This window comes from Brachypodium distachyon, chromosome 3 (assembly GCF_000005505.3).
Source record: "Brachypodium distachyon strain Bd21 chromosome 3, Brachypodium_distachyon_v3.0, whole genome shotgun sequence".
Classification (NCBI taxonomy): domain Eukaryota; kingdom Viridiplantae; phylum Streptophyta; class Magnoliopsida; order Poales; family Poaceae; genus Brachypodium; species Brachypodium distachyon.
The window spans coordinates 954,944-978,866 of record NC_016133.3 but is presented as its reverse complement, the minus strand read 5'-3'; the positions used below and the strand labels follow the sequence as shown (position 1 = coordinate 978,866).

General features: G+C 47.3%; 5 protein-coding genes, 1 long non-coding RNA gene and 1 other non-coding gene across 7 annotated transcripts; 3 read left to right on the top strand and 4 right to left on the bottom strand.

Moving 5' to 3' along the window:
• The first annotated feature begins 72 nt into the window (after window positions 1-72).
• LOC100838483 (protein LOW PSII ACCUMULATION 3, chloroplastic) lies at window positions 73-3,836 on the top strand. Its single transcript, XM_003570768.4, has 12 exons — window positions 73-445; window positions 563-593; window positions 702-794; window positions 884-946; window positions 1,046-1,157; window positions 1,708-1,793; window positions 2,314-2,372; window positions 2,461-2,563; window positions 2,645-2,705; window positions 2,965-3,047; window positions 3,136-3,216; window positions 3,491-3,836. Exons 1-12 carry the CDS (start codon window positions 141-143, stop codon window positions 3,548-3,550), a joined length of 1,137 nt encoding a protein of 378 aa, XP_003570816.1. The 5' UTR covers window positions 73-140; the 3' UTR covers window positions 3,551-3,836.
• Window positions 3,837-4,175: 339 nt separating this feature from the next.
• On the top strand, window positions 4,176-6,839 carry LOC100840541 (transcription factor ILR3). The gene is made up of 5 exons (XM_003573260.4): window positions 4,176-4,416; window positions 5,167-5,229; window positions 5,445-5,525; window positions 5,666-5,870; window positions 6,188-6,839. Exons 1-5 carry the CDS (start codon window positions 4,319-4,321, stop codon window positions 6,479-6,481), a joined length of 741 nt encoding a protein of 246 aa, XP_003573308.1. The 5' UTR covers window positions 4,176-4,318; the 3' UTR covers window positions 6,482-6,839.
• A 74-nt stretch (window positions 6,840-6,913) lies between these two features.
• On the bottom strand, window positions 6,914-10,513 carry LOC100838184 (dehydrogenase/reductase SDR family member FEY). The gene is made up of 8 exons (XM_014900811.2): window positions 10,071-10,513; window positions 9,261-9,381; window positions 8,787-8,904; window positions 8,535-8,671; window positions 8,185-8,286; window positions 7,998-8,090; window positions 7,583-7,655; window positions 6,914-7,502 (listed from the first exon to the last, which is right to left on the bottom strand). The coding sequence occupies exons 1-8, from the start codon at window positions 10,382-10,384 to the stop codon at window positions 7,237-7,239; spliced, it is 1,224 nt and encodes a 407-aa protein (XP_014756297.1). The 5' UTR covers window positions 10,385-10,513; the 3' UTR covers window positions 6,914-7,236.
• Window positions 10,514-10,968: 455 nt separating this feature from the next.
• TRNAV-AAC lies at window positions 10,969-11,042 on the bottom strand. The gene has a single exon. It is a non-coding gene; the product is annotated as a tRNA-Val (tRNA).
• A 329-nt stretch (window positions 11,043-11,371) lies between these two features.
• On the bottom strand, window positions 11,372-13,948 carry LOC100837588 (probable metal-nicotianamine transporter YSL8). Its single transcript, XM_003573251.4, has 2 exons — window positions 13,293-13,948; window positions 11,372-13,107 (listed from the first exon to the last, which is right to left on the bottom strand). The coding sequence occupies exons 1-2, from the start codon at window positions 13,946-13,948 to the stop codon at window positions 11,637-11,639; spliced, it is 2,127 nt and encodes a 708-aa protein (XP_003573299.1). The 3' UTR covers window positions 11,372-11,636.
• A 1,532-nt stretch (window positions 13,949-15,480) lies between these two features.
• LOC104583409 lies at window positions 15,481-17,386 on the top strand. The gene is made up of 3 exons (XR_001406571.2): window positions 15,481-15,749; window positions 16,872-16,971; window positions 17,121-17,386. It is a non-coding gene; the product is annotated as an uncharacterized LOC104583409 (long non-coding RNA).
• Window positions 17,387-21,415: 4,029 nt separating this feature from the next.
• On the bottom strand, window positions 21,416-23,741 carry LOC100837882 (probable metal-nicotianamine transporter YSL7). The gene is made up of 2 exons (XM_010235404.2): window positions 23,289-23,741; window positions 21,416-23,197 (listed from the first exon to the last, which is right to left on the bottom strand). Exons 1-2 carry the CDS (start codon window positions 23,632-23,634, stop codon window positions 21,474-21,476), a joined length of 2,070 nt encoding a protein of 689 aa, XP_010233706.1. The 5' UTR covers window positions 23,635-23,741; the 3' UTR covers window positions 21,416-21,473.
• Window positions 23,742-23,923: the final 182 nt, after the last annotated feature.

The window sequence follows — 23,923 nt, the reverse complement described above, 5'->3', positions numbered from 1 at the left end:
TTCCTTTCTCTTTGTTCGCGGACCCACCGTCAGTGAGGGCGCTACCAAATCGACGTGGATCCCTTGCGGAGTGGACAGGGTGTGTGTGGACTGGACTCGACTGAACTCTGCCGCGCCGCTTCTCCTCTTCTTCCGCGGCCATGGCGACGCCCGCGCCTGCGACTCTCTCCACCGCCCGCAGCTTGCGCCCGCGCTGCTCTCCCTTGCGCGGCGCCCTCGCTGTACCTACCGCCCGCCTCGGCCGCTGGCGCCGCTCGCTGGGCTCGCTGCGCGCGGAGGCCGCCGCGGAGGACGCCGCGGGGGCGGGGGTCGGGGTCGGGGAGCAGCTCAAGGCCGGGGTGGCCGTCTACAAGCCGCGATCGTACGAGGTGCTCGTCGCCGACGCCGCGCGCTCCCTCGCCTGCGCCATCGACGACGGCAGGACCCGCCTCGAGATCGAGTTCCCGTACGCACCGCAGCGCACTTTCCGAACGCGCGCATTGTTCTCACGTTAACTAAAATTCCCCTTGCTTCTTTCTTTCCGGTGGAACTTCATCCATGGCTGATCGATGGATGATGGCAGGCCTCTGCCGAGCAACATCTCTTCTTACAAGGTACTCCTACGAGGCTACGAGTGTGGTTTTTCTGAACATATTGCAAGTGATGGCCATTTCATCCTGTTTCTGAATTCTGACCACGGGGCCTCGCCCCTCTTTCTCTAGGGATCTTCGGACGAGTTCATCGATGCCAACGTCCAGCTCGTTCTCGCGGTCGCAAGGAATCTCAAAGAGCTCAGGGGGACTAGGTCATGTATAGTAAGTTCGAGCTATATACCCGACCTTGCTCTGGGTTTGTCCCGGGAGTGCAGAACCATGCTCACCGGTGCTCTTCTGGCCAATTCCAGGTGTTTCCTGATCAACCAGAAAAGAGAAGGGCTTCGCAGCTGTTCCGAACAGCTATAGATTCGGTAAATTTATTAATCAAACAATGTGTTCTCCTTGTGTGTTTTTTTTCAATCTTCGTGAGCATTATTAGTTAATGCTCCGTTTTATATTTCTGCTTGTAGATTGAGGGCGTTACAGTCAGTTCCCTGGACGATCTTCCCTCCGGACCCATCAACAACTTCTTCAAATCGATAGTTAGTACCCTGGATTTCGACTTCTCTGACGACAACGAAGGTAAAATGTCAAATGGCTCTGTCCAGTAGGTAACACTGAAGGAGTGCCAGGTGTTCATAATAATTGAATATGCCATGTCTAAGACTGTCAAGTACATTATTATACCACTCCTCTGTGTTGAAGCCTTGTTCTATAGAGGAGCTAACTGAATCTTGCCAAACATCCTGTACCAAGAGCTACCAGTTCACTAGTTCAGAATGCATACTAGTTCAGAATTCATGCAACATGTGGAATAACATTAATATGCTGAATCTTTTTTGTATCAATGGCAAAGTTTTTTTCCAGTTAAGTAATTATTACTGTTCAAAGAGTGGAACTAAAAGGGTGACTGAGCATGAGCATTAAGGATATGTGTATGAATCAAGCATAGGCGGCTTTACTATGGGTAATTAGATATTCATTACAATATCATTACTTGAACAGAAATTCCGTAACTGTCACAGAAATATAACAGAAGCTGCCGATAAGTTTGAGCCCAGTTACTGTGATAGAAGTCTCGCATAAACATCCTTGAAAACATTGCTCAAACTAATGGGCTAGTTGGATGCAGATCGATGGAAATCTGACGAACCACCATCGTTATATATCTTCATCAACAGCAGTACACGTGACCTTTCATCAATAGAGAAGTATGTGGTATGTCTAGAATAATTCTTCTGTTTCTCGCTGATACTTATGTATATGGATTTGATGCTGGCTGAGTTATATTGCTCTGCTAACATTATGTTTTTGCATCACTTGGCCCGCTATGCATTTTATTCTCCTGCCATTAGATCATGATCGCACTTTGAGCTTGATGCCATATCCACATGAGTAATCACTCTATAAAGAGAGGCCTGAAAATACCTTAGGCATCTTATGTTCATCAAATCCAATAGAATAGGAATCCATAAATTACAACCATCGTCCAGTACTGTAACACTTGAACAAAAGTGCATGTTTAAGTTCAGGCTTAATTTATAATATGGCATTTGCTTACAATAATGCACCATAGAATGATTAATGAATCATAAAATAATTTCATAGCCTTCTTTTTTCACATAGATACACATCGCATACAGTTGGAATCAATAATGCATTAATGCACTTAACATTTTACCAGCTCTGTTTGTTAGCATGTTTTACTAATTCATTCTTTGTGCATTATGTTGTGTAGGAAACTTTTGCTCCATCTACACCTTCTGTTCTCTTTAATCTTGAACTAGATACCTTGCGGTAGGTTTTCTATATTCCATTTGATAGCCTGCTCCTTCTAAGCTTTCTGAGTGCCTGAAGACATAACATATGAACTTCAAACCTTCAGTTCTGACTTGGGGATTCTGGGATTTCCCCCAAAAGATTTGCATTACCGGTTTCTTTCTCAGTTTACACCAGTATTTTATATCAGACAGCGTGACTACTCCAAGGTAATCCTTTGTTTTATTTACCTAACTAATCATTCTTTGTGTTTCTGTCTGTAACTAGCTTTCATCCCCTTTACTATATAGACAATCGCAGTCACTCCGTACATAGTGAACTACAGTGGTGCTGTCTTCCGTCAATACCCAGGTAGTATATGATTTGTAGTCTTTGCCATTAGCAGTACTGAATTTTAGTTTCTCCTGGCTTTTATTCACTTCAGAAGATGACATTTTCTAACACGCTTTTGTATCCTTCAATACAAAAAGACTTCTCTGTGAAGGTTACAGAAGAAGTTTTGTATTGAAATCCGTAACCAGATACAGAAAGAGTTTTGCCGGAGGGATATTAGGATGCCCTATCTATCATCACCATCAGCTACTGATCTAGCAAACTTTTGTCTGTTCAGGGCCCTGGCAAGTCATGCTTAAGCAGGCTGATGGTTCTTATGCATGTGTTGCAGAGAGTGCTTCTCGGTTCACTTTGGGGCAGGTCACCACAGTATATCATATCAACGAATTTAGTTAACTTATCCTGGAAGAATTGTCAGAATATGACGTGCCATATTATTAAATTTTAGGCCAAGGAAGAACTATTGAGAGTTCTCGGTTTGCAAGAAGAGGAAGGAAGCTCGCTTGAATTCCTCAGGAGAGGATACAAGGTCTGGATCTCATCTCACTTAGTTTATAGGATAAAAGGTGCTTCAATGTGTGAAAAATGAAACATTTATTAGCAGCACCAGCTTCAGGTAATCATAGTGATCTGAAACAATTTATTTCACATGATCGTCAGTTCTGCAAAGTCAGTAAGAAAATGAAGAACTTTTATGGTACCAACATGTGTAAATTGCATTTTCGAACCGCCCTCTTCCACGCCTGTATTTCATAAGAACATCAGTTGTAGAAGCTGAGACTGAGATCCATCCTTTCATGCAGAATGCCACTTGGTGGGAAGAGAATGTCGATCAGGAGAAGTCGCCCGCATGGCGAACCTGAGTTGCCCCCCGCTGGTTAGATGCCGAACCGTTGATCTGACTAGGCAAACAGAGATGTACATGCCAAAGAATGTTCATAAAATAGGAAAAAATTGGTGTTTGGAAAAGGACCAGATGTGTACTTTTCAGTGTTCATGGATCTTTAGCTGATGGTGTAGCTGAAATTACAGAAAGAAAGCCCACACACCACAAATCATACAGATACGGTGGAGACATTGCCTGAGCTGCTATTTCTACTTTTATCTCAGTTCTGAGATGAATCCTCCTTTGCTTTTTTTTTTGTTGTATATATTGAGTCAGTGCATGTGACTCCAAAAATCATTGAAAAAAACAATTATAGTATATTGTTGCATTTGTTTGCTTTCAGAAAAAACAAGAAATTGCCCATTTTTGTTCTAAAATCATTGACCCCGAATGGATCACATCACAAGAAACAAACAAAGATGGTCATCATCAACAGGGCCACATGCAACCCTACACAAGCAATCCTACACCACCAGTTATTTAATTCTTTTTTTTTCTTCACTCGCACAGTCGCACTACTCAGATAGACCCTCCAAAATCTCGAAAAATCACAAAAACACCCTCCTAAGTATATAGCACAGCAAGAGCGGCGTCCAGGGTGCAATCTGCAAAAGCCGCACTACTTCCTTCCTTCCCCCTCCACCACCAACCTCTCTCCCTGCAATCCAATCGCCCGCCTCCGCCGCGACCGCGAACCCTAGTAGCCCCGCCGCACCAGCCGCGGATTCCTCGTACGGCCACCGCGATGATGGACGGCGGGGGAGACCCGGTGGAAGAATTCCTCGTCGGCGGCGCCGGCGGCGGCGACGACGGGGAAGACCTCGCCGTATTCTGCGATGGAGGGTACGGACGCGGCGACAGGAGCCGATTCATCTTCTTCTTATTGTTGTTGTTATTCTTCTTGTTAGATTAGAGTAGATTGCAGCCCCCTTTGTGATTCCGTGCCCGGGATTTTGAACTACCCTCGCTATCGCTGTCGTGGTCGCTGTCGCCGTCGCGGTCGCTGTAGATTTATTTGTATTATCGTACCAGTTCTTGTTGTTCTGAGTTCTAACACCTACATCTACATGGATGCATCTGTACGCTTACATGGCTTGCGTGCACATTTTTTTTATCTGGGAAGAAAGTGGGAGCTTATATGAGTCCCTGCACAGCCTTGATTGATGTGACTTGGCGCAATTCGCTCCTCCTTGTAATGGGAAGATCGCAGTCGATGCGTGCGTCTCCAGGGCTTAGAGAACTGCAATGCAAATTAGGTCATAGGTGATGTTTCGATATTATCAGTGAACCACTGGCTAACCCTTGTTACAGAAATCTAGAGGTCTCATTGGCAAATATGGGTGCCGGTGTTGTTGGCGCAGTTCAGGCAAGCTTATCATTGGCAATCAGTGATTTTGTTGTGCCCTTCTTTTAGCGATGGGTGATTCTGTACTAAATGCTAGCTGGCATACGGTTTTCCATGACTTATGCGTTTTGTAGCACTCAACGTTTAAAATATCTGTGATGGAATCATTGTTTGCATAATTGAGAGCGGCTACACTGCCCATTTGAAATATGACTCCTATTTGTATTCGACTGTTCTTTATTTGACAGACTTGGAATTGAGGATGTCAGTGGAGATGCCTGTGGTCTTGAGCAATCTAATTCAGGGAAAAGGTCTGTATCTTGCTCTTCTGATTTTTCTTCTTCTAAAGAGTATCTTTACTTGCATTTTCTTAAGCATGGAAAAGTTTATTTGTATGTGGTATCTTAGCATTTTGTATCCTTGCTATTTGCTTAATACTGACAACTGACATAGTTTGTAACATACTAGACATTTTCTTGCCTGATCACCATACTGGATTCACAATAATAAGTTCGAATTTGTGCAGAGGTAGAGATGAACCATCTTCATCTGGTCCAAAGTCCAAAGCTTGCCGTGAGAAAATGAGGAGGGAAAAACTGAATGACAGGTATGGGCAACTGGCAGTATATAGTTATATATACCCCTAATTCCTTAAAACATCCCTTCCATGCAGAAAAGATGCATGTACTTGCAGACACCTATTTCTTGCCTTCCATGTCTGTACCAACTTTTTTTTTTCAATTGCAGGTTCCTTGAATTGTGTTCGGTTATGAATCCTGGCAATCAAGGGTGTCTGGAAGTGTGTTCGGCTAGTAATCCTAGCAAGCAAGCTAAGTTGGATAAAGCGAATATCTTGAGTGATGCAGCTCGTATGTTGGCACAACTCAGAGGCGAGGCAGAAAAGCTTAAACAATCAAATGAGAGTCTACGGGAGACAATCAAGGACCTCAAGGTATCTTGTTCCTACAATACTTTGTTCCTTACTGTTTGATTTTGGACTGCTTGTGCCATCCACATACTTGATCATGTCTATTCAACTTTTGCGCTGACCTGAAAATGCACTATTGTACTGATTTTTCTAGTCTCGATACGGAAACTAGTTCTTGTGTGTTCTTAGCTGTGCCCATTTTGACAATCACTGATTGGATACCAATTAAATTATTCGTTTTTCCATCTTTCACTAATTCTCTGGTCCAACCTCCTAGAGAAGGCTAGATCTGACTTAAGTCATGGATTTAATTTTACAAATGCGGGTCTGCTATTTTCCAGGTGGAGAAGAATGAGCTACGAGATGAAAAGGCGAGCCTGAAGGCAGAAAAGGATAGGCTGGAACAGCAAGTCAAAGCAACGAGCGTTGCTCCTACAGGATTTGTTCCTCATCTGCCTCACCCCGCCGCATTCCATCCTGCTGCATTTCCTCCATTTGCACCACCTTATCAAGCTCCAACCGACAAAGGCGCTCCGATTCCCGCTGCCTTCCCTGGAATGGCGATGTGGCACTGGTTGCCCCCAACCGCTGTGGACACAACTCAAGATCCAAAGCTTTGGCCGCCAAATGCTTAGGTGTCAGTGTCACCGACCTCGGGATGCTGAATTACAATGCCATTCGCCCATTGGCAAATCAGAAAGTTCGTTAGGTCCCTTGGAGAGGAGAGAAAGTTTGCAACTGTCATTCTTGTGTGCCTAGTTGTTGTTTTGGCTCTTCTTTTGGGGGTCACTTTTCCCATAGTGATGTGATACCTGTAATTAATCTGGATCTTAACCCTCAAATGTTCCGTTTCTCCCATGCCTCTTGTATGAGTATCAAGTATGGAAGTACACTGTTCTATTTCTTGTTCTTGACTTTGGCCTGTTCTATTTATATAGTTGAGCATGTCAGTACATGTATAACAGTTGGTAAATATTCTAAGTTAGATCATCACATTATCACCTGTACTCATAAGGTTTTTTTACATCGTATACCTCACTGCTGTATTGGCAGCGCATGAGACTTCATTTCCAAGAGGCATATAAGTTAATTGTAATATAAATTGAAAATGTGTCACTAACGCCCAAAGCAGTACTACGTGATCACCAAAAAAATGTTTTTACAACTCAAAGCCCTACATTTCGCACAAAGCTGCACGATAACAAACCCAGTTTCGAGACCCTCTATTCTTTTTTGTAGAAAAATAGCTAACTGTGGGAAACATGGTATGCAACTCTAATCAAGTATATGAAACCACCACTAAACTGGCAGAATAACGGTACTCGAATTGATGTTCGAAAAGCAAAAATTGAACTGGATCAAGTTGATCATGTGCTTTGAGATATCCTTCCTACTCTGCCTTGTGTTGTCCATAACGGCACTGAACAGGTTCCCCTGCGATGAGCTTCTCCAGGGCATCTGGTGGGAGACCTATCATCTCGAGCGTCTTCTCCCATACAAGATGCGATGTTTCCAGGTTATGTGCTTCTTCAGAGGCATTCATCGGATTGCAGTCGTAGTTAATGCAAGCACAAACAGGCCAATCTTCAGACTTCAATGTCTCGCAGTATTCCGGAACTTGGGGGTCAGATGCTGCAAATAATGTACTTCTTGAACCTGCATTAGATAGGAAATGAAGTCAGAAGACATAGTTGTTAACTGACAAAACATAACATGCAAAAGTCCCAGGAGCCTACCTTCTTGAGGGTCAAATATGAAGTAGGGAATGAAATGATATGCAGCTAAAATAATCTTGGGGAGATCCCTCGCCTGTGTCATGTGATAGGTGATTAAGTCAATATGCAGGGATAGACAGATATGATGAAAGCAGAATGAGTTGGTAAATATATCATGAAGGAATCATGACCCATCAGAATGATCAATAGAAGTTGTCAGTGGTAACACTGCAACAGTGGACTTTACTCGGATAGATGTGAACCAATCTTCTGACAACATATTCTGATATGCACCTTTTATTTGGTGTTTCTTTTCATCTGTTGTCTTGTCATGTTAAATCGCTAAGTGACTGGTATTTAATCTGAAACAAAATACACAATAGCCCGAAGAATGAAACTGGGAGGGGGGGGGGGGGGGGGGGGGGGGGGGACTCACGACATTTGTGTGAACAATCCCAGGAGAGGCACAAACAATATTGACACCAGCCTCTGCAGGCATTCTCTTATGAAAAATGCTGCTAAATTTTACCTGCGTGTGAAACGAGAATATCTCAGGCCAAAGTAACATGAAACAACATAAACACTGATACTCCCGTTGCAATGAAGCAGAACGACTAGGATACCTGTGCTAACTTGCTATTTGAGTATCCCAACCAACTTCTGTACTTATGTTTTCCAGATGTAATGTTCATATCTTCAGCATCTACAAAACCTATTGTGTGCATCTGAAATACACAAGCTTGTTAGATGCTCGAAATGTACATTCAAGGTTACATATGAATCTCATTTGGCATTAGAATACCATTACTTAAAATTAGCCTCTCTCTTCTTTGAAATGTTCATATAAGCGTGAATACAGATTGTCTACATGGTCAGGAAACTGTAATTAGCGGCCAGTTCCATTGGTTCCTAAAGTTGCACTTGCATCTGTTGTACCTAAAGCGGCCAGAACTAGTACCAATAGAAAACTCACAACGGAATTGACGTTGACAATTCTGCTCGGAGAGCCTCGAAGAAGGGAAGGTAGAAGCAGCATTGCCAGTAGTGCTGGCGCGAGATGGTTTACTTGCATGTGTTCTTCATATCCATCCTTAGAAAACCGCTGAGGCTCTACAGAAAGGCAAAAGTTTGTTATCACCGATAAGAGCCAAATACTTCTTTATGCAGCACACAAGTTGGATCGATTTAAAATGCTACAATCAAAAGACTCAGGTTACATACAGACCTCCTATAGAGAAAATGCCAGCATTGTTGATTAATACGTGTAAGGGTGCCATACGAGCATTCCAAGCATCAGCAAATTTCGCAACTGAGTCGAGGGAGATCAAGTCAAGCTCCATTACCTTCAGGGTAGTATTCAAAACAGTGTCAAATACTATGCAATTAAATCACGGAATGTCTTTAGCAATTAATATATGCACTTGTAACATATTTCCTTTCCAATTGACCAATGATGCTAAATGTGAACATATGTGTAGGTAACATACTGCTTAAAATTCACTTGGAACTTAAGAAGAGCCAACAAAATTAGAAGCTCTAACTTCATGCGCATGTGTCAAACGAGGAATAACAAAAGGATGGAATGTCATGAACCACAATCAGGCCACACAATATAATATTATAATATATTCAACACATTCAGAACTATCTACTCACCAACCAGGACTCTGTAGCTAGTGTGTTCAGTCTTCACATTTACCTCGACATTAAGTGGCATGGAACATTCTGGTTTTTCATTCTGCCATTTCTGAATCAGATCATGCGCCACCTTGGGTCTCCTAACTGCCATCACAACATGGGCACCTGCTTGTGCGAGTTGTCTGTGCCATCAGGAGGCCAAAGATATACTTAATATTAGTTTCAGAGCAAGATATTAGCCTCTTATTTGGATCTGTGCACATTCTCAAGATCCTAACATTTTCTCTATAATATAGTACGCAAGCATCACATGACTCCATACAAAATTTCGATTGCTGTGAAACAGAAGCCAACTAGAAGATTTTGGTTACCTCGCATAACAGCAGAATCTTGCCTCAAATGAGAGAAACTGGATAGCGATTTTACAGGTTCAACACAGTCAGCTTGTGAAGTATTAAGTCAGGTTCAACTGTTTATTGATGTTCTCCACATGACCAAACAACTAGTGAATTTATTCAAATATACTGTTTTCTTCAGGATTAGTCTACGAATTCTTTAAGTACAAAATCTGCCAACCTTAGCGAAAGCAAACACCACCGTAAAGTTAGACACGCTCGAATTATTACTAGCGAAGTATAATTAGTGACATTTATTCTTCGAATACTAGCAAATAAAGTAATCCTTCGAATTCAGATACTAGACCTAAAACCAAGCAGCAACTCCAGAGTTGGCAAATGGGCCATGATTGACTGAATTGTTGGAAGATCCCATCTCAAGTGGTCGTCAAGCGAAAATTCCATCCATCCGTGAGAGAGGAGAAGAGGAGCAGTGAGTAGCAGGTGGGAGGAGGGAGGGGGAGGAAGAAGAGGACCTGGCGATCTCGAGGCCGATGCCGCTGGTGGCGCCGGTGACGACGACGGAGACGCCGTCGAGCGGGGGCAGCTCGAGCGGGTTGGCGAGGTGGCTGGCGGCGATCCGCTGGAAGAAGAACTCCCCCACCACGCCCATCCACCCGCGGCTCCACTCCAGCCACCCCAGCGCCTCCTTCCTTCCCTCCTCCACCTCCACCTCCTCCTTCCCCTCGCCGCCGCCGACCTTGGCCTTCGCCGCGGCGGGGGCGTCGGCTCCTCCTTCCCCGCCGCTGCCCGCCGCTTCGCCGCCACGGTGGCGCAGTTCCCCGGCCATATCGACGGCAGGCAAACCCGCAGTGGAAGCTTCGTGCGTGCGTGTGGTGCGAGCGCTGCCGCCGGAGCCCGGAGATGGAGATCTGTGCTGTGCTCCAGTGGACTACTAGTCTCTGCCGCATTTTGTCCCTTTCTCTCCGGATGATTCGTTTTGAAAAGGAAAAAAAAAAAGCAACAATAAAAAATTAACATAATCTAACAATAAATAAATACTGTTGGTAGTCTAATCTGTCATGTTCATTGCACTAAATTGCTGAATAATGACATGAAAACTCTGTCGATTCAGTAATATGTCGGAAATATCTGTGCTTTTAAAAAGCAATGAAATCAACCCAAAAAATAAACAGCACATCAAGGTTTGTGTAAATATAAACTGAATTGTGTTGCTTTCTGTCCAAACACAACAAGTTGTGTACATGATTATGTGTACAGTAGAACAATCATATGCAGAAGTCATGGGCTGAACTCGTACTATTGTATCGCTCGTTCAATTGCTTTTAAAGAAAAAGGCATATTTGAGATAGTAGCAAAAATTGGTGAGCAGAAAAATAAAACTAGTTACAATAGCATTATTAAAATGAAATTTGGCTTCGCCCGGGTTCGAACCGGAGACCTTCAGTGTGTTAGACTGACGTGATAACCAACTACACCACGAAACCGTTTAGCCTGAATGTTAACTAAACTAAGAACTACATTTTAGTACATGCTAATGACTCAGAAAACGACGCTGTTGATCTTGCTTTTTTTTTTTCAAGTGTCGGTGTGCGCTGTGGATGATCAGGGAGCACACACCCCTGCAGGCATGGACCTCAGAGAAGAGAGCCAGGATCTTGCTCTTTTTTTTTGAAAGGCTGAAATACGATATCGTTCTATTCCTTTTGTTTGTCCACTGTATGTATCATTAAGGAAAAACAAGAACCAATTAATTGATCAACTCCGGCCTCAAGATAAACACTGAATAATGAACGAGTGCAAGACTACAAGTAGGTTTGCAAGTTATGAGACAAGAATTTAGAATCGGAGGGAGCACTACTTATTAGTACAGTACAGAAGAGAAAAATGTATCTTACATACAGGCTAGCTAACCAGCTTAACCCCTCCTGTGTCAATAAATCAACCCATAAATCAATCAAGAACGCACCCAAACTAGAAAATGGTCAAAGAATATGTATATATCCAATACGGATCCAATTAATTAATTAACATAGTATATGATTGTAACATAACATAACATAACGTAATGTAATGTAATTTCATGACGCTAGGACAGGCGGCGGCAGCGTCTCAAGGAACTGGTCGACCTTGAAGCTGGTGTCGGCGTCGAAGACCCGCATACACATGGGCGGGTTCACATTCCCCAGCGACAGCACCGACGACGGCAACGACCATATCCCGTCACCACAGATCAGCCCCGACGCCACCGCCGGCGCGAACATCTGCGCGTGCACGGCGTCCGACCGCTGCCACATCCAAAGAATCACGCTCCCCACACACATATCAATGGTGAAGAACGACCCCAAGAAGAAGGGCACCGCCATGCCGAGCGCGCTCGGGATGTAATCCCTGATCCACCAACCCTTGTTGCTCGCCGTCTCCTTGAGCGCGCAGATGGCGACGGCGAGGAGGAAGAAGGCGGCGCAGAATCTCAGGCAGTATTTCGGGAGCTGGTTCCATCCATTCACCCCCAGTAGAGCAATTCCCCTGTAGATCTTGGCGTATGGCGCCGGGTAGCCTTCGTCGAGCCCGATGTCGTAGGCCTGGTAGAAGATCCAGAACACAATCGGCGAGATCAGGCAGCCAAGCCCCGTGCCGACGACCTGGGAGACGAACATGGCCCGCGGGGACGTCAGGGTGAGGTACCCTGTCTTGAAATCCTGGATCAGATCTGACGCCGTGGAGACGATCCCCATCATGAGCCCGCAAGCGGCCAGCCCGGCGATCACGCCGCCGTCTTTGGCCCCGATGTTGGCGCCGAAGATGAAGATGGCCAGCTTCCCGTAGCTGCTGGAGAGTGACCAGTCGGTGAGCCCCGTGCCGTACGCGTTGCAGAAGGCGAAGATCGGCGCCGCCACGTACGCCCACACCACGTGCTTCGGCTTCAGCTGCCGGAAGATGTGCGGCATGGCGACGACGGAGATCCCGGCGAGCAGCATGTATGCGCCGGCGGCGACGCTGGTGGGGATCTGCTCCTTGAGGAAGATCTGGGTGCGGCGGCGGTCGTCGAAGCTCAGGGCTTGCCGCTCCGTCGCGTTGATGGCGACGCCGGCGCCGGCGAAGGGCATGGGGGACGCCTTGGAGCGGCCGGTCCGCTTGAGGTACATGTCGTAGGAGGTCCTTAACAGGATGGAGAAGAAGTTGAAGAGGCCGTCGCCGACGATCATGGCGATGGAGATGAAGACCTGGTAGCCATTGAGACCGTGGAGGCTGCTCTTGGGGAGCTTCTCGTCGTACCACAGCCCCTTCTTGCTCTCGATGTACGGCCACATGATCCCCCAGGAGATGATGCTGCCGATGAGGAGGGAGAAGTTGATGATGTAAGGGCAGATCATCCCCACGCCGACGTATGTCGCGGAGAAGTCGAAGTAGAACCGCCGCTGGTACGCCTCCATCCCGAACGTCGGGAACGACCCGAACCCGCACCCGTTCCCCGCCGTGTAGAACCACTGGAACAGCGACCACATGAAGCTCCCCACGAACGACTTGAACAGGATCGACACCTGCTGCCTGCAAAAAAACAAACGCCGTTTCCGAAATGTAAGGCGCATAACTTTTGTTGACCATGACCAAACTCAACATTTCACGATGACAAATCAAGATCATAAGATCCGCCGTGCAAAATGTAATTAACAAAATAAGAGATCGATGGGACTTTATCAAAACGTAACGAGATTGATGGAAGAATTGCTCACTTTGCTTGGATGGCGCCTTGGGGGGTATGGAAGCTATTGATGAGATGCGCCGTGGCAGAACCCGACGGGTACGTGAGCCGGTAGCTGATGATCATGATCTTCCTCAACGGCACAATGGAGAAGAGCCCAACAAAGCTAACCAAGAACAGGTAGGCAATCAGCCTCCCCAACGACGGCTCCTCGACATTAACACTGGTCCTGGCCTCATCAAACCCCTCCGCAATCTTCCTGCTCATCCCCAGGATATACGTCCCGAACCCGCCGGAGAAGGCGATGCTGGAGCATGAGATGACGCAGGTCTGCACCACGGTGTTCTCCTGCCGGGTGAACGGCCGCGGGAACACGCCGCACCGCTCGAGCGCCGACGTCCACGTCTTCATGAGGAAGAAGGCGAGGAGACCGGCGGAGACGTTGAGGGAAGGGACGATGCCGGATGTCAGGTTGAGCTTCATGACGATGAAGCTGAGGAAGAGGCCCAGGAATGCCGAGACGACCATTGAGCGGAGCGTGATCTGCTCGTTCCAGGGGGGCAGGGCTTTGCTCTCGAAGGCCTTTTCCATGGAGATTGCTTCTCTGTTGAGTGGTGTCGATGTGTAGACCGGCGCCGGGGATGGCGATGGCTGTGGCGCCGATTGGTGTTCCGCTGGCTCCATCATTTTGGGTATGGAGATTGGAGAATGGAGATCGATCGCTGGATGAACGAATACCTTTTTTGATCGATCGATCGACCGTTACGGGACGGGATCGATCTCTTGATCGATGTTGCAGCAATTTGATCAATCAATCCGGCATTGGTAGACGGACGGACGGACGGATCTCTTTCTCTTGTCGATCGTCTGGATGGATGATGATTGTTCCCCCCTCGATCTGGCCTCTGCCGGAGAAGCAGGGGAAGCGAGCTCAGCCCGGCCGGAGATCTCGATGGAGGTGAAGGGATGAAAGAAAGAAAGGAGAAAGAAGAGGAAGTGTCTTTGATTTTTGGTTTTTCAATTGTTGGTAGGGATGATCAGTAAGAGAGAGAGATGGAATTAGAGCAAGTGTGCATGCTGGGTTGGCTTTCTTGTGGTTGTTTTGCGAGGTGAAGCAGTGGGTGGTCGTCCTAGTTTACGCGGGAGTAATGCCTAATTCTGGATGTAGCTGCCTACACATGGTTAATGCTTGCTTGATTTATATGTAAAAATGCCCACTATGATCTTTGTTCTAGTCCATGTAATTAAGGCCGTCTTTTTCGAAAATAATAATATAACTAATGTTCCTACTAGTCACGGGATTCGATTCTATTTACTGTAAAATTTGGTTGAAAATTTTCGTAAAAAATCAAAACACACAATCACACGACCGTACAGAGTTTTTGAAGAAGATAGTACAGTAAACACGTGAAGAAAGAGACCGGTAGCTTATGATTGTTGTGATATATTAAATCCTTTATATGGACCGGGTGTACATGAGAAGTAAATATGCAGCATGGGTATGGTCCAAGAATGTTTTGGGGTCTGGTCCCGAGTCCCGACCCACAAACCTATTGCGCACACAGAGACACAGAGCAGAGGCGGCATGCGCCTGTCCTCCACTCCGGAGGCAAGGGTGGGTCGACCAAACGTGGCAGCAGCCAAGGGGACATCCTCGACCGACGAATGGAGAAGCAGAGGAGAACGACTGAAGAGGACATGTCTTGAGGCCATCAAGAACCGAGTAAACACTGCGCGGCGACGCCATAGAGCGGAAGACACCCGACGTGACAATGTCGACAATTTTAGGGTTGTAATGACAAAGTTAAGACCATCAGCAATGAAACCCCACGTTTATCCGATGGCCTCAGGCCACCATATCAGGAAAGACGGCACGGTGAGTGATCTTCATGTGTCGTCGTTAGTGAGACCAAGAAGTTGCCCAGGAGGCGAAACAAGAGGAGCGCCAGGGGAGAAGGCCTTAACACTGACAGCCTGGTGACTAGCCGACGATAATAACAGTGTTATCATTATTGACGGATCAATCAGACGATTACACAACCGACGGGCCTAAACTGGAGCCCATCAGCCGTGTAACTGTATTAGCCTAATACGAGTATTATATGGGGGCCAGCAGTAGTAAAACTCGGTCCAGATGAGAACACTGCTGACGGACTTTGTTTTCGGCCCTTCGTTAGCGTTGTGAATTGTGATCGGGCCAAAATGTACACCTAAAGAAAAAACTAAATTCCATCCCAAGATGGAACAAAGCCCCGCTGTTCCTCTAAAGAAAATAGAGAGAGAGAGAGACGAAGCGCGTCGGCGCGAACCATGGCGGCGAGAAGCCCGCCGCGTCTTGATCGCGTGTGCACGGAGGAGTGCCAGGACGCGACGGCCGCGACCCCGCCGTCGATGCGGAACTCCGCCGTACCAGGACGGTGGATTCGGTCGCCCCTTCCTCGACTCCGCCGGCCGACCTACTCCCCGCCCTACTCCAATCAACCGCACGGTGAGCCCCGCCGCCGATTCCTCTCTCCTACGTGATCTCCTCCCCCCCCCCCCCCCCCCCTATCGTCTCCTCCACGCGGCCAATTTCAATTCTCCATGCTCGTCGCCGCCGCGTCGGTCAGACGGTGACTGTAGCATCGCCGGACCAGCGCGCGTGACCCCCACCTTCGACCTGCTTTCCCCGTGCGCGGAATCGCCGACGAGCTCGGGCATCCGAGCAACCACGGCCGGCGCCCTTGTCCTTTGCCTCTTATGTGTTCACTGTTTCCTCTGTCCTTTCTTCGCCCTCTCGCCGTGCACCTTTTCAACCACCGGATTCATCGAAGGACAAGATACCCACCGTGTCTAAGAATGCCATGGGTGCTCTGTCCTATCTGATTTCAACCTCGTGGAAGATACCCATCCAGATTCCAGTAGCAAGCCGTGGGCAAAGCACAGCCTCTAGTCAACTTAATTGTTCAAATTTATTGAACAACTAGATAACTTGCGGACGGCACATTCTATAGGATGATGGATGGGTTTACAATTATGGAACACCATGTACACCATCCTTAGCTTCTGTATCTGCATGCGCCCGCCCTACTGCCTCCATCACAGTTTCACAACCAACCCACACAAACCAACCATCAGATAATCAATGGAAGCGACATTGCTGCGCATTGGAAAACCCGTTATGGAGATAATTCAGTACTTGGTTGATTATTCTTACTCCTTGTTTTTTTATTTTTGCCGATTACAGACATGTTTGTCGATTCAGCTAGAATTCGTTAGCCGGTTGCTTACATGTGTATCAATCCATTTTTTTGTCAAAAGACAGCTCGAGCTTGACATCTGATGGTTACTTAGCACTGATTAATTAAGCTAGTATTTGGGACAAACCAGAGAGTCTCAAGATCAGGACAAGTATGAATGGAGACCCAGCTAGGCTAAACTTCATTTTCACACTCATTTCAATTTCTTAATCCTCTCTGCTACATATTTCCTTTCATACTGGCTATCTTATATTCTTTCGTAAGTACCCACCCTTCTATCTTGGTTAAGTGAAGATCTTGCTACATATTTCCTTTCATATTTTCCCTTAGTGTGCACAAGTTCTGTTCTCTTAAGAAGTTTTGAATTCCAGGCAGTCAACACGAACTCTTCTCTCTTTCTCCAGTGCAAGCAAGGGAATTGCATTTCTCCGCCGGAAGTGAGTAACGATGAGATTTGCTGTTTGCTGCTCGGTGAGTTCCATCCCTTCGTTCCATGCAAGATATATCTGAACGTTTGATTTATTGTCCTAATGGTAGTGATATATTTTCTACAGTTCTTAAATTAAACTTGGTAGTTCATCTATCAGTTCCTTTGAGTTTTGAACAAATAAAATTCTCAGGTGGGCCCAAAATCACACCATCGAACCCAGGCAAGAGTGTACTAGACTAGTAGACTACTAGCAGTCAGGAATTGTTTTGTTTTCCTTCATGCTAGACGGCTTTGTTTTTCTTCGTGTATGTTAGTAATTGGACGTGGTGAACAAAGTTTCTCTTTATTTAAGAGAAGTTTGCTTTTACTTTATTTTATTTTTTGTGATGTAGCACTAATGTAGGTAGGTATTAGCATTTTAAATACCACTAAATCATCTCCTAATTTTCCTTCTGATATTTGCGCCGTGGGCCCAGGGCGTGTGTGGGGATGGTCGATCTTCTACCAGTACATACTGGAGCTGGTAAAAACGCTGTGTCCATGGAATGATATGTTAGAGAAGAGCGCATGGAGTGGTGAACTGGTGATAGGCTTTCACAAACAAGCAAGCAAGTCACACATAATACAACGGAAGTGCCATCTCTCAAACTGGGCTAGAAAACTCTGCCGTTTGGCCACCAGCTCTGCTCTCGGATGGTGAAGCCAGTAGTGTGACAGCAGGAATGATTTCTTCTTGTCCAAGAGGCTCTGCTCCATCCTGCAACGGGGAAGCCGGTGTGTTTTCAACAGCAGTGAATTCTTCTTGTCCAAGACGCTCACCTTTGCCCTGTAATCGGGAAGCCGGTCTGTTTTCAGCATCAGTGAATTCTCCTTCTCCAAGAGGCTCAACTCTACCCTGTAATATGGAAGCCGGTGTGTTTTCAGCATCAGTGATTTCTCCTTCTCCAAGAGGCTCAGATCCGCCCTGTAATGGGTTAGCCGGTGTGTTTTCAACAGCAGTGAATTCGTCTTCTCCCGGAGGATCAGGCCTCTGGATCTTGTCCGCAAAGACCTCCATCCCCATGAAGGACCAGACGAGGAAGGGATAAGAGAGGAACTCCCCACCGTCACCCAAGCGCTTGGCCTGGAGGTAGCCGCTGCATCTGGCAGCAGAATAGCAGAGCATCTCCACCCACACGCCTTGGATCACCTCCCACCTCCGCCGCTCATCGCCCAGCTCCATGAGTGCCTCAGCAAGCCTGCACGCGTCACGAAGCAGAGTACTTGTTCGCGGCAGCATATCCACCCCGTTAATAATCTCCATCGCTAACCTATCTTCTTGGTGGAGCCCCTCTGCAGTGCTACCCTTGACGATGAGGTGGATCTGATGGCTGGCCTTCTTGAGGAGCGCCGGGCTACTGCCAGGCATTAGCATCTCAGGGTGGAGGGAAAGCAGATAGACCATGTAGTTTGATATCTCCCTGCTGTGCTGTTGCATGGCGTCTTCCTGGCGTCCTGCGGCAGGGGATGTTTCAGGGTGGTGAAAACAGAGGTCGGTGGCGATGTGCCAGAGGAGTACGCTCTTGTCAAATGGCACCCTCAAACTCCACCCAAGCCGTTGTAATCCCAACCCCATCTTATGCAGGGTCCATTGGCCCCTGCAATTGTTGAATACCCTGTAGCTGGCAGCGTCGCGTATGTGCATGTTCCAACCATCTTGCACATGGCGGCGAACCAGCTTCATGATATGGCATGCTGCATCCACCTTCTTCTTCTTCGGAGAAGACAAGGACATGAGTCTGTACTGCGAGACCATGCCGTGCCATCTGGGGAAATAAAAAATCACACGATGGATGATCATGACTGCGAACTCCAGCACAAGTGTGCAGCATAAAAGAATGTATGTCACCCAGATGTCTTTCTTGCTGTGACTGTCCTTGTGACTCGAGTGGAAGAGCCCCACGCAGACGAAAATGATGAAAAGTGAAGGCAGATCATACGAGCTATCATTAAAGCCTGGGAGTCTTGCCCCTTTGGTGTACAGAGTCCGAAATACGCCTCCAATGCATTTCTGCAACGTGCTATGCGCATGCCCGTCGTCAAGCTTGAGGACACATTCCATCCTGCGAAGCCGATCAACGTAAGGAGCAGGCAGGTCGGCAAACATCATGAGGGCAGCATCCGCATGTAATCGTGCCTCAATGGAAGTAGGGGGGCCTACCCCGCCTTTGACTGCCACTGGCGCTGCTTGTACAAGGCCCTTGGCTCCTAGTACAAACACTTGAAGTTGAATCTCTAAGTCCAACCCTCGCCGAGAGGCTGCTGCATCTGCGACCAAGGAGGCCACCACTTTATCAAAGCTTCCTATCCAGAGGTACAATGGTTTCTCTATGAACTTGACGATGCCATAAGTGAAGAAGGAGATAACCGGTACCTGCAGCTCCTTCTCGCCAGACGGCCACTTGAGGATGACGTACAGGGCAACCGTTACTTTGAACGCCACGACTGTGGTGTCCTTGCTCCATTGCATATAGTCTTGGAGGCTATGGACAACTATGCTGTTGTGCCCGCCGAGATGGGCAAGGAGGATAGGCGCCCATAGGAGCTCCAGGGTGCTGCTCCCTCCATCAGCTGTGTGGTGTTCCTCGTAGCGGCTGAACAGGATGGTGAGCGCGTAGAAAGCTATGGCGTCGCCGCCCATGTACGCCGCCCGCATTAGGAATCTCAGCCAAGAAGGGATAGCAAACGTACGCAGGGTGACGGAGAAGCAGATGAAGAATTGCATGGAGAGGCTGCCCAGGACGAGGACTCGCAGCTGCCACTCCTGCCACCATTGCCTAGCACCACTACCACTGCCCATCTCTGTCTCTGGCTGGCTATCCTTCATTCTCTCTTGGCTCCCACTGTCCCACATATACGCACAAACTCAGCCCATAGATTATGCCGCCGGATTCTTAATATCGGTTGAGCTGCCGGCAAGCTTTCATCGTAAGTGTCATTTATTTTTGCTTTGCTTTGGACCATTAGCTAGTACGTACCACTGTAGTTCCTAATAATTATCTCAGCTTTACTCTCATCTAATGGCGTAGTTGCTCCTCTGCGTACGGCGTAGGCCAACGGGCTAGACTTGATACAATACTTTTACTTGACTTGGCGGAATACGTACACACCATCGTCTGATTCGGTTCAAACCTGTAACGAGTGCCTGGCGGATGTAGTAGATATCAAGTCATGTAACAGAGTTCAGTTGTAACCTGCCGATGGTACATATTGGTCCTGTGAATGGAAGAGAAAAAAAAAATTTAAATCCCCCAGCCCTGTTAGAGAGTTCAACTTTTTTTTGTGTGTGTGTATATTTTCCGCCTTCCACTTGTCGAAACCAATCAGTAATGATCTATGGTGGATGCATTATTCCTGCACTATATATATGTGCTAGACTGCCAGTAGATATTCATAATTTTGGTGTGTACACACAAACAAACATATTTATTATCGAAATTTTACAGAAAAGAAACATATGCATGATTTGCATCTCAATTTTTTACAAAAATGTTCAGCACTCGGAAATATGATTTTTGTCTTCTGAAAATATAGGGAGCCGATGCACAGAGCCAAACGTCCGGACTCATCTCAATGAAATGTTACAAAGCAGCGACTGGCCATACAATTGTTTGTGTTTGCGCTTCTTGATAATTATTTCTCTGTTGCTTCTAACACCCTGTGCATGAATTGTAAGCCGTCGACACTGTGCAAGTTTGAGAGCCCTGGTTGTCAAATTCTCTGTCATACTACACTTCTGGTCCGTACTATTTGTTAGTTCTGGTATACAGAGAAATTATATGTTGAGTTGTAAATTTTGCGACCTAGAGGCATATCATCTCATTTTGCTGCATAGAGTTTTATTTGGAATTTTGCAACGCAATTGAATGTAGAGTTTCATTCCGTGGGCTATTGTGCACCTTATCCATACCAATTTAGATGCATACTTTCTACCAAATCGAGGTGCTTTGTGGGGAACCAAGGATAATGCTTTTTATTCCCTTTCTACCAAACAACTAATTTCGTGTTTCTAATGATTTTGAATTTGGAGGGGATAAAAAACACTAAAAAACACTAGTGCCAAATAAGACCGAATTTTTTACGATGACACTTTTTCGTATAAGCGGGCATGAGGCTCCCGAGTCTCGACCAAACCGAGGAGACATGTCCGTATGTTGAAATGATTCATCATCACACTGCTAATATTACAATAGTTTCCTAAAATAAGCCATTCTTATGTTTGGGGTACATTCAATTAATCTAGCTTTTGAAGTTGTCACATTAACGGTTTGAGCTCAACGTTTTTTTTAGAACAGATTTTATACATGCAAGCAAGGCTAATGATCATTAGTTACTGTACAACAATTAATGAAGAGGTAATTAACTTGCATATGGGGGAATTAGTTGCATTCAGAGACTGGAGTTTTTCTTTACAAGCAAACATTTTGTACAACAACTACTAAGATCTCTATGCCTGAATTAGTCAGTCAGCGGTAAGTTTCCCACAAGAAGCACACGTCCGGACCTATGTCGCAGGCAGCTTTGCCAAGAACTCATCCAATTTGACGTTGTCACCTCGAGACAAGAACATGATGCAGATCGGCGGTGCCGCCTTGGTCAGCGTCAGCAAGGACGACACCAGGGACCCGAGCCCGTCCCCGCAGATCAGCCCAGACGCCACCGCGGGCGACAACAGCTGCTCCTTGCCGGGGTCCGTGCGCTCCCACAGGCGCAATGCCAGGCTCCCGATGCACATGCCGATGGGCATGTCCGGCGGCACGAAGAAGGCCACGGCCATGGCCACGGTGCTCGGGATGTAGTGCCTCATGCGCCACTGCCTCCGGTTCGCCACCTCCCGGAGCACGCACATCACTAGCGCCAGCACGAAGAAGACCTTGGCGAGGAGCATGCTGTGCCGGGGCAAGCCTCCCTGGCCGACGCTCAGCATGGCCATGCCGCGGTACACCCTGGCGTAGGGCACCTCGGGGATGTCGCCGATGGTGGCCGTCTTGTACACCTTGTAGAATACCCAGAAGATCGAGGGGTTTATAATGCACCCCAACGCCGTGCCGATCACCTCGCTGATGAGGATGGCGCGCGGCGAGGTTAGCGTCAAGTAGCCCGTCTTGAGGTCCTGCATGACATCGCCGCCGTTGCACAACGTGCACATCATGATCCCGCAAGCGACGAGCCCGGCAACCACGCCACCACCCTTGAGCCCCACCCACGAGCCAAACACCAGCATGGCCATCTTGGCGTAGGTGCTCGACAGGTTCATATCGGTGATCCCGTACCCGTAGGCGTTGCAGAAGGAGAAGACAGGTGCTGCAAGGTAGGTGAGCGCCACGTGGTAATACCTCAGCTGAGGGTACAGATGCGGGATGACAATGGTGGAGATTGCTGCAAGAAGGATGTAGCTGCCAATCATGACCGAGTTGAGTATCTGGTCCCTGAGGAACACTTGCGCCCTGCGACGGTCGTCGAAGCTTTTGACTGTCTTATTTTGGTCTAGATCGCAAGCACCATTCATGCACTGGAATGGCTGTGCACTGCCATTGCCTTGCATCGGTTGTTGGCGCCGCTTGGACATGGCATCCGAAGTCTGGAACATGATGCATAGGAAGTTGAAGAAGCCGTCTGCAAGGATCATGGACATGCCAATGAATACCTTGTATCCCTTGATGCCGCTGAGGCTGCCACTGCCAAGGCTAGTCGGATACCAGCTGCCCTCCTTGGTCTCGATGTACGGCCACATGATCCCCCACGAGATGACCGACCCGACGAGCATGGAGATGCTGATCATGTAGGGGCATATCATCCCGATGCCCACGTTGGTCATTGAGAAGTCAAAGAAGAAGCCGCGCTTGTACGCCTCGAGGCCGAAGGTAGGGAAGACTTTGAAGCCGCAGACTGTCCCGCCGGAGAAGAACCACTGGAAGATGGACCATGCCATGGATCCTCCAAATGACTTGAACAACATCGACACCTGCATTTTCGCTTGGTTGGCGCCCTGAGGGGTGTTGAAGCTGTTGATGAGGTGGGCCGTGGCCGTGCCGCTAGGGAACGTCAACTGGTGCCGGATGATCATGACCTTCCTAAAGGGCATGATGATGAATATGCCGGCGAAACTCACAAGGAACAAGAAGGTGACCATACGAAATATGTTTGGTTCCTCGACATTGATGTCATCTTGGATGTCGCCTCCTGCAGATTTTTTGCCCATCGCAAGGAGGAACGTACCGAACCCACCTACGGACAAATGCATGAAAGTGTGACGCTCATAACCTTGGAATGTTACATGCTATTACTAGCTTGCTTATTAATACATGTGTGTATTTACCGCTAAACGCAATGGAGGTGCAAGCGACCACACATGTCTGGATGACGGTGTTCTCCTGGCGAGTAAAGGGCAAGTGCGGCACCTCGAGGTAGTCGAGCACACGGATCGACGCACGTGACATGAAGAACCCGAGGAGGCCAGCTGGGATGCTTAGCGACGGGAGGAATCCAGAGTTCAAGCTGATCTTCATGGCTACAACGCTGAGAATCACGCCGAGGGTGACGCTCATCAAAATTGACCGCAGCGTGATCGTCTCCGACAGCGAAGGCACGGGCTCCGCCTCGTAGGCACGCTCCGTCGACATGCCTTCATTGACATCATAGGCATCCTCCATTGTCGGAAACATTGCTCTTGACGAAAATTCGGGCTAGAGAGCTTTAGCTGTTCCCTTGATTCCTTGCGTATGTCTTGGTTTGTTTGGAAACAAAAACAAACCAAGACACGCAGCCAAAACCAAACGCTGGCCACCGCAAGAGAATGTCTTGGACTTTTACGACGTACCTAATGACCACGAAGAATTTTCTAAACATAGATCTCTTTATAGCTCCTAAGGTTAGTCTTCTATTACCGCCATCGTCCTAAAAATTGCAATAGCAAATGAGTACTTACAACGGAAAGAAGGTCCTAATAATAGC